The following is a 13,073-nucleotide window of genomic DNA, read 5'->3' as shown; positions in this document are numbered from 1 at the left end:
ATGGAGATTCTCCTTAGCCTTCCTTTTGTTGCTAACATATTTATAGAAAAAAAAAATTTATTGTCTTCACGACAGTAGCCAGATTAAGCTCTAGTTGGGCTTTGGCCCTTCTCATTTTCTCCCTGCATAACCTCACGACATCCTTGTAGTCCTCCTGAGTTGCCTGACCCTTCTCCCAAAGGTCATAAGCTCTCCTTTTTTCCTGAGTTCCAGCCAAAGCTCTCTGTTCCGCCAGGCTTGTCTTCTTCCCTGATGGCTTGTCTTTCGGCACATGGGGTCAGCCTGCTCCTGCACCTTTAAGATTTCCTTCTTGAAGAATGTCCAGCCTTCCTGGACCCCTTTGCCCTTCAGGGCTGCCTCCCAAGGGATGCTGTCAACCAGCCTCCTAAACAGGCCAAAGGCTGCCCTCCAGAAGTCCAAGGTGGCGGTTCTGATGACCTCTCTCCTTACTTCTCCGAGAATTGAAAACTATCATTTCATGGTCGCTATGGGCAAGATGGCCTCCAACCGTCACGTCACCCGTAAGTCCTTCTCTGTTCACAAACAACAGGTCCAGCGGGGCGCCTTCTCTAGTTTGCTCACTCACCAGCTGTGTCAGGAAATTACCTTCCACACACTCCAGGAACCTCCTAGACTGTTTCTTCTCCGTATTTCCAGGAGACATCTGGTAAGCTGAAGTCCCCCAGGAGAACAGGGGCTAGCAATTGCGATACTTCTCCCAACTGCTTATAGAGTATTTCATCTGCCTCTTCATCCTGGTTGGGTGGTCTATAACAGACTCCCACCATGATATCTGCCTTGTTGGCCTTTCCCCTGATTCTTACCCATAAACACTCAACCCTATCGTCACCATCATTAAGTTTTAGACAATCAAAACACTCCCTAACATAAAGTGCTACTCCACTGCCTCTGCTTCCTTGCCTATCCCTTCTGAAGAGTTTATAGCCATCCATTGCAGCACTCCAGCAGTGTGAGACATCCCACCATGTTTCTGTGATGGCAACTATCAAGATATCAATGGTCCAGATACATACTGAGGAGATGATGAAGGGTGCCTGTTCCCTCCCACCAGCTCTGTACCTCACAGAGGAAGGTGAAGATGCCCTGATGTTCCTTGAGGAGCTTGGCAATGGTGAGGCTGCTCTGCTTGATCCCACCTAGTGGGTCAAAGAGAAGGTCACGGTTGAGGGTCCCCTTCCTCTCCTCCGTCCACACGTCGATCTCTTCCTGGTGGTACGCGAAGGTGCAGTTATCCCCGTACTTACAGTCCTGCTTGTTAAGCATATCTACAAAGCAACAAACAGCACACACCACCACACAGGGAGGGCGGCCAAGTCAGAAACTAAACTCTCTCTTGTCTCCTCCCACTGCCCACACCTCACAAGGAGCTGAAAGCAAGAAAACATAAGAGTCAAAGAAAAAAGAAAAAACATCTCCCCCCCCCAAGTTTGTCTATACCAAGACATTCAAGAAAGTTAATGCAAACTACTGAATGGTGACAATCTTAAGTAATGCCATCTGTTGTGGAAAGAGTCTTAAAATAGAGGCCTGCTTTAATTCAGTGCCTGGGACAGACCATGATTTGACCAACCCCTTTTAAAGCCAATTCAGATTAAGTTGTCCTAGCAATCCAGCCCTGTTATCTTGGCTTTTGCAATCTCCCCACTTGATTAGGTACTGTGTAATGACACTGCCTCAGTGACCAGTCCAGTCACATTGCCTGCATGTATGGAGGGATGAGTTGGAGCAAAGGAGCAGGCAGAGAGAGCTTTTCCCTAGGGAGAACCACAGCCCTGCCATTGGGCTGCTGGGTGGAGTGGGACTAATGCAGGCACATATACAGGAGGCAGGTTCTCAGCAAAGCCAACATCAACAGGGCAGCTCTGAGCACTGGACTGTGCACTGCACCTCACTATGCCTTTGCAAATCCTCTGCTCCACCACTTCAAAAGTTGACTGCTCTCCACAGTATGGGAGCTTATTGCCTTTCATTGTACTGAGCCTCCCGGTCCATGGGCTACTGACATGACAGGAAGATCCCAAAGGCAGCAGGTGATACTAAAGGGAAGTCCCCTCCCAACCTCCCCTGGCATGCACCACACAGCCCCTTCCCAGCCACCGACAGCCCTATCCCCTCCAGATCACCTTTGCACAGGTAATAGGATCCTACAAAGTTGGTTTTGGTTGGCCGAGGACGGATCCTCTTCCAGGTCTTGTCTTCCGAGTTCTTCAGCCTGCCCAGCAGGATGTCCCTCTTGCACTTGTGCTCCAAGCCTTCCCGATAGGTGTAATCACCAGCCTTGGGCCCTGCAGGACAGAATAACCCCATCAGCCCAGGGAAAGGCAAACTGTAGCCCGGGCCAGGGCTCTGGGTGGCAGAGCAAACACATCACCTGTTTTGGGGTAGCAGATATGACAGGCTTGTTTGAAGACATGAGTAGCTGCCAGGGGATTCTTCACCAGCAGGGCTGTGTTGGGCATTACTGGTTCTGGCTGGGACAGTAGGTGCTCAGTGACCTTGGGCACAGCTGGGTGATTCACTCCACCAAGGCTGACCTGAGCAAAAACACACATACTTTTCAGCTCTGCAACCACATAGGTAAGAAACCTCTCTGACCCCTTGCCCCATTCCAGCCTCTCAAAAATCTTCCTCATTTTTGCTCTCATCAAAATGTTCACATCTGAAACTGCATTTCCAAAAGAGCTGCATGCAACCTTCTCAGAAATAACAGACTGCACAGTATGTTCACTTCAAAGACAGGCCTCTTTCTCTCTTGGTAAGGGACCTCCATTTTCTGTCACGAGCCACAGAACAAAATGCCCTGCTCACTCCTTCCCATTCCTTCCATCATGACCAACTCTGCATTTGAAGACTCTCAAATCAACCCTATCCCAGTCTGGGAAAAAACCAAACCACTTATCAGTCAGTCTTCAGGGAGCAGATTGATCTGAAGACAGAGACATAGCTCTGCATTGAAGTAATAGGGACAGCCTGACACCAGGAATTTAAGAATAATTCCTGTTCCAAGCTTGCTAACCATAGATAATCCTCCTCTCTTCCTCCAGGACTGGAGACATGGGACAGGGGCAGAACAGTGTATCTGGAAAAGCTTCCTGACAGGGGCAGAGAGGAGCAAAGAACCTCACTAGTTTTAAGACAAAGCTGGCTTACTCTACAGTGTTATGTGGCTGCCAGTTAGAGTGGGACACTGGCCTCCAACATTTCCTGTTAAGCCTATGACCTAGGTCACACCATGTTTACCTCGAGAATACGCGGAGCTGCAGGTAAAAATGAAGATGGAACAAACATCCTCCTACTGACTCTGGGGAAATCTACCTGCCTTGCCACAACATGGGAGGCAACACTCACTGGGGCAGGTTAAGAAGAGGGGCCCAAATTACCTACATCACCCAAGTCACTACTACCTTGGCTCCAGAGCACCTTGGGACATCAGCACGAGGGAGCGGCTCACTCACCACGGGGGATGGTTTTTGGCTGCCAGATGGGTGTCGGAGTTCCTGAGGGCTAGTTTCTTCTGGCCAAAAGAAGGGGAAAAAAGCCCCACAAAACAAAAACAATAATTTGACTTTTAGAGGCAGTTCTGCTCACAGAAAGACAAACAAATTCTTATTAAATCCATTTGCTTTACTTATTTCATAATATTTTAGTACTTTTTCCCCAAACCATCTGTCTAAGTCTTGGAACCAGGAAGGGCCTTCTTGTTACCCAAACCCTACTGAACCCAACTCTATGTTGCTGAGTGCTGGCATTCCCAAGGTGGCAACTCCAAGGTAGCCCAACACTGAGGTGAATCTGAGTATTGAAGTGCTGACTGGACAATCTCTGCTCTTTTCAAAATACTTTTGCTGCAATACTGGGGACAAGTTGGCCAAGAAAAAGCCTGCCTTCCGTTCTGGGACAGGAGGGGACCTACTCTTTGCCCACCATCCTCCACAGCTTTGCTCCTTGCAACATGAGAGTACAATGTCCCATTCAACAGGACACTCACTGCCCTGGATTCAGAGATGGGAGAGACCCACCTTGGCCTCTACCATTCTGCCCAGCGCAACAGGGTCCTCTATCATCTAAAAGAGTCACCATGATTTTGTTCATTTGGTCCAAAATGTCAGAGTTATTGGAGAGGGTGGAGGAATCATGTTATAGCCTAGCACATTCTGCCAAGGGAGGTGTCCTGGACACCAAGCCAGGTTTAAATCTCATTGCTTATAATTACACACTTTTGTGTTCCTTTCCCCTCTGAGATTTCACAACATGCACATAACTTGTTATCTGGGATTACACACACCTATAGCACTTCTCATTATTCCTGAGCTAGACATATTCAGCTGCTCTGTCCAAGACATTCTGCATTTGTACTCCCATTCTGCATCACCGGCAGACAGGACTATGACAGATGTCCTCAGCACTGAAGGAAATAATTTTGGCATGCACTGACAGGTAAAGCAGCATAAAACTCCACCATAAGCCCTGCACCTACCAATGGCAAAGGAATCCAAGGCATCCAGCGACCCTCTGCTTGTCCCAAAGGAGTCCAGGGCATCAAGCCGTGAGTCTGTGTAAGGGAGCAGATCCAGGGAATCCAGCGAATCTAAGGTGGAGCTGCCACTTCCTCCCGGTGGGGCCTCAAAGGCATCCAGGACAGAGGAGGAGGAAAGCTGCTTGGTGGGATCCATCACCAGGCCGAATGAGGCAGGTGGCAGTGGGGTGGAGACAGGGATGCTGGCTGTCACGACTGGGGGCAGCAGTGGAGTTCCCCCCGGAAACACAGGGATCAGCTGGGGCATCTCCGTTGGCAGGTTGGTAGGAATGGTGCCCTGGACCAGAGACTTTGGGGAATTGGGAAGGGGGAGGATAAACAGCACATTAGGAATGAGGAGCAGAGAATGAGTGAACAAAGAGAGCAACAGGCTCCCACTCAATTGCGTGCTGTATTATCTGAAGCAAAAGGATACCCGGCAGCTCCATCTGCCTGCAGACTTCCCACAGACCTTCCAATCTATCTATACCACACAGAGACTGGACTGAGGTCCCTGAGGAGGTGTTGGGCTACCTGAGCTCATCAGTCTGCAAAGCAGAACCCTGTGCTGAGCATTTAAACCAGCTCAGGTTGAGAAACAGTGAAACCAAGTACACACAGCACCAGGGTCAGGGTAACAACCATTACTCATGGCACCTCTCATCAGAGCCTTTTGGCTCAAGAGGCATCCTGCACTAATATGCTTATATTGCTTCCAGACCCAAGTTGGCTTGCATAGCATCAGCAACACTGGCAACTAAAATCCAACGTAATTATGAATACAGATTGTCTCTGCAGTTCCCAGACCTGTTCAAAGAGCTTAGGCTGAATGCAGCCTACACAAAATGCAAGGAGATTAGAGCATGCCCACTGTATAAAGTAGATCTATCATTCCTGCTTCAGCACTCATTTCTACCCTCAGGCCTGCTTCAACTCCATGGACACCAGAGGCCCGGGGAAGGTGATGATGGGGAAGGCTATCTTGGGTACCTTTTGAGGGGCAGCTCCATGAAGTTGCACACAGCAGAGCAGGCTTGGAGGCGGGCTCTTTAGATACTCACAAGCCGGTTGCAGATATAAAGGAAGGAATGAATGAGTTTTGCTAGAGGAAGAGCTAGGAGGAGAGAGTGACAGTAAGAGAGAGAGGCAGCACACATATCCGCACGCTCCAAGAACCTATTTGGAACAAGAAGTAGGGGACCCACACAGCGCCCACTCTTACTAGAGGGTATGGTGACCCTTCAGCAAGGGAGTCCAGGAGGGAGTCCAGTTCTTCCCCAATGATGTCCCCATCTGTGAAGTCCTCTACAGTCTCAGGCACTGGCATGGACACACAGTCTGGAGACGGGAGCAAGCTGGCAGCAGGGAGCGAGGTAGGCAAGCCCTTTGCATCTGACTCAGAGGGCAAAGGGGCCAGCCCTTCGCTCACAGGCATGGAGGTGGCCACAGGAGCTGGGAGGCACTGCAGGTCCATAGAGCAGTCTGTGATGAGGGAGAAACAGAGCCAGTCACCCAGGAGAGCCTCTTGCAGGGGGCAAGCAGAGCACAGCCTGGCAAAACAATATCGTACAACTCCATCAAATTACAAAAAACAAGTATGCCAATTTTCTGAAAGGAGAGGCTCTGGTCTGAGGAGTTCTTGCCCTTCCATTTTTATTCCCAGTCTCCAATGGCTCACCGATAGCTGAAAAATGCTCTAAGGGCCAGTGCTCAGACTGACTGTCAAGATTTGACAAGCACATACAGTAACCAGGAACAACACAAAACCTGTGGCTGAGCAGTTACTGAATTCACTGTGGCCGTGACTAAAGGCTGGGGGCACATAATCCAATTTCTCTATAATCCACCACCTGGTGCCTTCTTTAATGTTCCTCACTAATGCATTTGGCAGAGATCACTGCCTTCTCTACTCCTTGGAGTTTTGATATCCCAGATGAAAGCTTGCTTACTCGCACACCCTCTCTAAAACCTCAGTCACCCTAATTGGCAGAAGATAAAAAACACAAGGTCTTGCTGGGAAGAGAGTCAAAGATCGGGTGGTCAGACCAGGCTGTGCTAACAATATGCCCCAACAAACTCATTCAGCTGTCTTTACCCAAGTAAATTCCCTGTTCCTGAATGCTTCCTTATGTCCGCAGGTAGGAGGTTGGTGCCCACACTCCCCCTCAACACCTCAGCATCAAACATCCCCTTGGAAACTTGTGTAAGCCAGGGTCAGGGCAGGAGAGAGGCAGTGATTTTCCCTAAGGCTTCCTTGCATCTTCAGTACATTACTGAAATGGTAAGACTTTCCCATCATGCAATATAAACCTCTGTTAAGTGACGTTAAGGTTACAAGCACATTTTCTTCACAGAAGAGCATTTTATTCTCAAAAAAAATAAAGGTTAAAAAAAAAGTTCAAATGTTAGAAATTTGGAAAATGCAGCGTTACATTTGCAGTTCTCAAACCAAGCACCCAAACTACCTTAATTCTGCCCCTGTGCAGATGTCCTGGAATAAAAGAAAAGAAATAAGACAAAGATGCTACCTTCTCCATCCACACAGCAGTGGCTGCACTGTAGCTATGATGGTCTAAAGCTATAAGCAAGGCAAAGTTTGGAAGGAGAGACAATAGCTTTTATTAGAGAGAAGAAGGAAAGAAATGAGACAAGCTTCCAAGACACTAATCTTGATCCAGCGAGAAATGCTGCATCTTGTATGTACAAGCTCTGCTCACTCAGCCCCCATGAGAACTCAGCCATCCCCTTCTAACTGGGGCTGGGCGAGTGAGCCATGTTGCTATCCTCTACATCGCCTGTTCACTGACTAAGGACTGTGTTGGTGCACTTAGAGAGCTCAGCAAATCAGCAGTTCCAGCAAACCCCCAAGTCCTGAACAAAACAACAGCAGAGATCACACACACAGAGGCCCCCTTATCTCTAACCCCACCAGGAGCACACCAGCACCCCCTGCAACCTTTCCTCTGGCATTTGTGATGAGTGGTCCACATGATGGACCACAGCTGAGGTTGCTGTGCAAGGCACTGGAGGCTGAGCCATAGAAAAAATGCATGAAAAGCAGGGGGAAATGGCAAGGGACAGACACAGGTCCCTCTCCGCAACCTCATGCATGTGATCAAAGGAAAGCGCATGTTGTACCTTATGGGATCCAACACAGATTTTCAATGCTGCAGCCAGACACATTCCCCACAGGCAGCAGCTCAAAGGAAGGCTGTAAAAGTCCTTAGTTTTGCACCTGCCCCTCAGATCAGGCTCAGCAGCCCCATGCCCCCTTTGCGATGACTTCTCTCAGCTCATCTCCCTTTGGCACGGGCCCCCCAGCTGCCAAAGCTCGGGAGCCAGCCATCCAGTGTCCCACGGTGCTGGCCTCATCGCTGGTAGCTCGGCCAGATTTCCTTCAGTACAAAGGGACAGCTTGTGCCTTCCCATTTTTCAGATGTTTAAATCTGGAGTACTGCCAAGATCCCTCCAGGGGCCAAGAAGCTCAGGATATGCTGGAAGGGATGGACACACATGTGGGGAGGGCAAAAGGGGTCACAATGACACAGCCCCAAAGGATCCAGAAGTCCAGATGTTCTCTGAGGAAAGAACAAGGCCCTCCCATTCCCACTTAGACTGGGAAGCAGAGGAAAGAGGCCCTCACAAACCCTAAGAAGCCCCAAATCCTGAAAAGCTGAATGCATGACCAAAGAATGATACAGGGCCACCCACAGCTCAGTGCACGTGAAGGGCAACGAGAACAGCAGGGACCAACAGGTTCAACTACTTGCAAGGAGCAGAGGGGAGATGTCTGCTCCCCCTTCCCTGACCACCCAAAACCTGTCTCTCCTTCAGCTACTTCCTCCCATTTCCCTCTGACCAGTCTTTTCTGCTAACCCCCCTTTCCTATTCCTGCTTTCCTGAGGACACCCGATATGCTGACCTCACTCACCAGCCACCATACCCACATCCCATGTACTCTCCTTACAGAAAGCTCATGCACCTTCTGCATTCACTTAATGTTTGCTTCATCTTAAAAAAATAAAACAGCCATCTTTGATGAGCAGATCGCAAGCACATACTTGCCTCCCTCTGATTTCTGCCACTGCCATGACACTAAGCCCCCCGTAAGCTCAGTGAGGGTCTTGCCCATCCGCTCCCCCAAACCAAGTCTCTCATATCGTGCCCCCACCTGGTAGCTTCTCTGGCCATACACCTTCCTGTCCCAGAGGGGCAAGTACAGTGCTTTTAAAAGCCCTGTTTCTAGCCCCGCTTCCCAAAACAGCAGCGGTTCCCTAGTGCATTAGCTGGCCAAAGGCCATGCTGAGACAGATCTGAGCTATGATCTGTGCAGGGCATGGCTGAGTTAATCAGATGACTTCAAGCAAAGCATGGGGGAAGGGCCTTCAGGAGTTTGCATCTTCAAAACAAAACAACAAAAATACCCCTTGCTAAAAAATCTTTGAATCTGAAACTCTGGAGGTACCCAGCACCCACAGCCCTCCTGGTGGCACAACATTCTCAGGGCAACAGGATAACATGTATTTCAGTGCTTTTGGAAATATTTCCTCACACTAAAGGTTCTCTCTGCCTAAACTGCAACAAAGGCGGCATGCTGCTCTTACATCAAATCCTAATTAGATAAAGAGCTTACTGTACGCAGTCACTTTTTACTCTGCAGTAGGAGTTCCGTTCATTTAAGCACAGCAAGATAATGTGAAAAACTATCCTTATTTCGCAGAACTGGGTCTCATGATTGCACGTAGCATTCAGTTACTGAACTGGCATTCACAGAGAGCTAACATGTTTTCCAAAAGAGACACCAAAGAACCCTAATAATGAAATTAGTTTCTTTCTATAAAAAAAGTAATTACTACTTGCGGTGGTAAGTCTTCACACTTACCTTCTTCACACACAGAGCTACGTTTCAAAGGAACTGATGTGCTCAGAGGCATGAGTTCAATGCTCCAGCACACAATAAAGGGCAAGGCACGTAGCAAGCCTTTCTACAGGGGCAGAGTTAAGGTCACTTGTTTCATGGCATGAGAAAAGCAACTCCGTGGCCCTCCTTCTGCTCCTCCTGGGTGCCTAATCCTGAACATGGCTCTCCCTGGGTCCCACCTGACTCCCTTTGTTTTCATTTCCTCCACTTCAACGTCTTGGAGTACCATACGCGCTCAGAGTGCAAAGAGCGCCTACAACCTTAACTTCACTTTACCTGGACTGTTTTGGCTGGGAGCAGTGTTTCAGAAGCTTTGTCAAGCCCAGCTTTAAGAAAGCACAACTGGAGAGAGCTGTGTACCTCAGCAGACCGTTTTAAGTCGCAGATATGTCCCTCACTGGGCCTGGACAAAAAGCTCTTCTGCAGTAAGAACACTCCTGCTTCCCACCACCTTTTTCTCCTCCTAGTTAACCAATGTCAGGAGCGTACAGAAGAGGCACAAATGAAGGTGATGAACCTCGCAGGCCTGCCAGCCTGCTCAGATACCTTACTGAAGCCACAAAAATCAGAGAAGATAAATGTCTTTACCTGTTTCGATGTCATCTATTGAACCCAATCCATTGGAAGTGGTCTGCAAAGAGGGTGTAGGAAAATGCAGATAAAAATATCACTTTTTAAAATATCAGTTTTTAAAAGATATTCACACTTCACAGATGAGACCCTTTACTACTTCTAAAGGCATCTGGCCCTTTCTTTTCCTTTATGGGCTCTTTCAGGGCAAGAGCAGTAAAACCAAGGAACTTTAAGAGGCCATTAACCCGAAGACCCTATTCATTTTTACCTCCAGCAGTGGACAAACCCTGTTGCTGCAAAGGAGTACCAGCCCTGCATAATATGCAACCATGTGAGCAAATCTGTACACAGAATAGGGTTTTTCTTGTGGGGATGAGAATGCTGTGTCCCAAGTCCCAGGACACATCAATAGGTCAGCCCCATGCAGTGTGAGATCTGATTAGCTTGATCTTACACAGTGTTCCTTTTCTTACTTCACATATTTTGCAATTTAACAACCACAAACTTTTACAGCAAACTCAAAACAGGAGAAGGTTTCCGTCAAGAAAACTGCTGACTTGGACCTCCAGGCAAGGAATAAAATAAGCCCATATTTTACAGAAACATAAACAGAGGTAAGAATGTATGCCTTCAGTTTAAATTTAAAAAGGCACAAGTAAACCATTATTTTTCCGATACTGCATCTAGTGCAATAGTTTTTGCAACTTCTAGGTTTTCCACTATTTTAATTTCTTGCAAAATGAAAGATTTTCCAATGAAAAACTAGGCACAACTATTAAAGAAAGCTGACTGGCTGTCCTAGAAAGATTAAGGTAAGTTACTGAATGGTGGGAGGTAAACTAATTCTTTAGCATCCCTTCTTCTGGTACAAAATGTCAATTTTTACAGTTTTACAGTTTGTTTGCTTTAAGGAGCAGTGTGAAGTACCAAATAGACTGTAAAACCAGCAAGTGTTTGGGGTTTTTTTTTGCCAGTGGCAGAACAAGGAAATCAGCTATTTCTTATATTTTAGCTTAGTATTTGTACAGTTCCCTGCCTGAGCTGGATCCCCAGGTGACAGGACAATATAAAGAATACATAAACTGTGTATGTACCTTGCTCAGTACATTGCATGATTCGATTTTGTATATTTCTTGAGCAGTTGAACCTTCTGATTTTTACTTAGTGTTGCCCTAACTATGTTAAAACTTAAAAACTGAAACTTATTTAAAATGCAAGAGAAAGCAAACATTCACAATAACTAAGAAAAATAACTATCTTCAGTGATCTAATTATGGATATCAAAAATATTGTCACTAGAAATATTTTAAAAATAATTTGTTTCCTTGGCAATATTTCTTAAAAGCGGAAAACACTAATCAACACCTTTAAATCCTAAAAGACAGCTATAAATTTGCATGTAAATAAAACTGCGAAGAATTATAGTAGCACAATCCATGAACAGTAAGAACCACAGGATGCAAACTCTACCTGGTTTGACAAATTGACTGACGTGCCATTACTGAGTAGTGAGAATGTTTCCAATTCCTGCTGCAAGGAAGAGAGAGGTCTTAGAACAGAGACAGCCCATGAATGCTTGTAAACTAGGTAAAGCTGGGTTACAATATGGTTTCCTTCCAGGCACTGCCCATAAAATAAAAGCCACTCTAAAAGGCATACCATTGTGACACAGGGCTACAGTTTTCTTAACACTGAAAGGGACATATATTTGTTCCAGACACCTCAGTGGAAAATACCCAACACCCAATCAGGAAGCAAAAAACTTCCCTGAGGAACAGAAGGTTTTGTCTTTTCATTTAGAAATTACTACTTCAGGAAGGCATTACAGCACTGGAATGAAAGCTGAAAGTCAACACAAGAGACAGAAAGGTGTCACCAGAATACCAATCGCTAAATTTCAAATAATAAAAAGCATTTTGGAGCTTTTAATTTTTATTTTTCTAACATACACGTGGTTTAAGCCTACCACAGCTGAGTTAACATGACAGCAGCAAAATGGTGGTAAGGCCAACACAGTGAGCAGCTACAAAAATACTTCTGTGTAGAACTTACCTTTCTTTGAGATAGAATCATTTCAGAGGGTTGAGAGCTGCTACAACACTGAAGGTGTTTTGGAGGGTAGGCCAATCACAAATGTGAGTTTGCTCAGGGAGAGGAGTAAGGTGCTACAGCCAAATTTACTCCAAAAGCTCTCTGCAAATTGGATGCCCACCAATCACTTCACTTCATACTGCAAAGGTGCCCCTCTGGTGGTGGAACATACTTGGCTGTTAACACACCACTGTGCACGGGGCTGAGGATGTGAATGTAAGCCTTGACTACTCCTGTTCGCTACTCCTGACAATGCATCCTGGGATTTTATGTGACCAAGGCAGCTTTATCCAAGAGTGCTAGCAGTGGCCTAACGCCCTCTAGCTCCATCCCAGGGTATACATTTAAGTACCAACAGTACTCCAGTTAACAGCTGCCCTTTCTTCAAGGGCCAGTTATGGATTCAGACACTGGGGTCGATTTACTGAACCCACGACTTCTTTTTGCTGCCTTCTTTCATAGCATCTGACCAGATGTGTACTCATCATTTTCCCAAAGCACAACCCTTTCCCCACCCTGAAAGTGTATGCCTAGATATGGGGCAAGAAGCCCTCATGATCCATTGCACTACAAAACCAGACATACCCCTGATGCAGCAGAGGACCCCCTCCTTCTCATCCCATAACAGGGAAAGAACTGTGATGCAAAACCTCCTTTGGGATCAGGCCAAATGTCCCTCTTCTCCCAAAAACACAGGCTCCAACTGCATCGGAAGCCTTTCCTGCAGCACTAGCCCAGCTCTGCCAGGCTTAGCCGGGGACACAGAAAACATCCTGGCAGTAGACAAAGAGCAGCAATGGGGTTAGAAATGGATCAAGGCAAAGTGAGTCAGAGGGTCAGGACAGTGAGTGTAGCCTCTTAGAGAGATCACAGGGTAGTGTACGTGTGTCCATAGCTGCAGAACAGCACCTACCACTTCTGCAAAAGTAAATCTGAAAGAGCCAAAGAACA

At 47.0% G+C, this 13,073-nt stretch overlaps 1 protein-coding gene across 9 annotated transcripts in view; it reads right to left on the bottom strand.

Moving 5' to 3' along the window:
* The window catches only part of ZC3H7B (zinc finger CCCH-type containing 7B), a 50,131-nt gene that overhangs the window by 23,348 nt on the left and 13,710 nt on the right, over positions 1–13,073 (bottom strand). For 2 of the 9 annotated variants that reach the window (XM_075078077.1, XM_075078086.1), the window contains 8 exons: positions 11,502–11,561; positions 10,047–10,089; positions 5,760–6,019; positions 4,499–4,847; positions 3,423–3,535; positions 2,393–2,555; positions 2,145–2,306; positions 1,081–1,286 (listed from right to left, as the gene is read on the bottom strand). In XM_075078077.1, coding sequence (XP_074934178.1) covers positions 1,081–1,286; positions 2,145–2,306; positions 2,393–2,555; positions 3,423–3,535; positions 4,499–4,847; positions 5,760–6,019; positions 10,047–10,089; positions 11,502–11,561 — 1,356 coding nt within the window. The remainder of the gene's footprint in view (positions 1–1,080; positions 1,287–2,144; positions 2,307–2,392; positions 2,556–3,422; positions 3,536–4,498; positions 4,848–5,759; positions 6,020–10,046; positions 10,090–11,501; positions 11,562–13,073) is intronic. The other 7 variants (XM_075078095.1, XM_075078119.1, XM_075078114.1 and 4 more) reach the window with 7 other exon arrangements.

Source organism: Phalacrocorax aristotelis, chromosome 1 (assembly GCF_949628215.1).
Source record: "Phalacrocorax aristotelis chromosome 1, bGulAri2.1, whole genome shotgun sequence".
Classification (NCBI taxonomy): domain Eukaryota; kingdom Metazoa; phylum Chordata; class Aves; order Suliformes; family Phalacrocoracidae; genus Phalacrocorax; species Phalacrocorax aristotelis.
The sequence above is the reverse complement of the archived record's forward strand: the minus strand, read 5'-3'. Positions and strand labels throughout refer to the sequence as shown.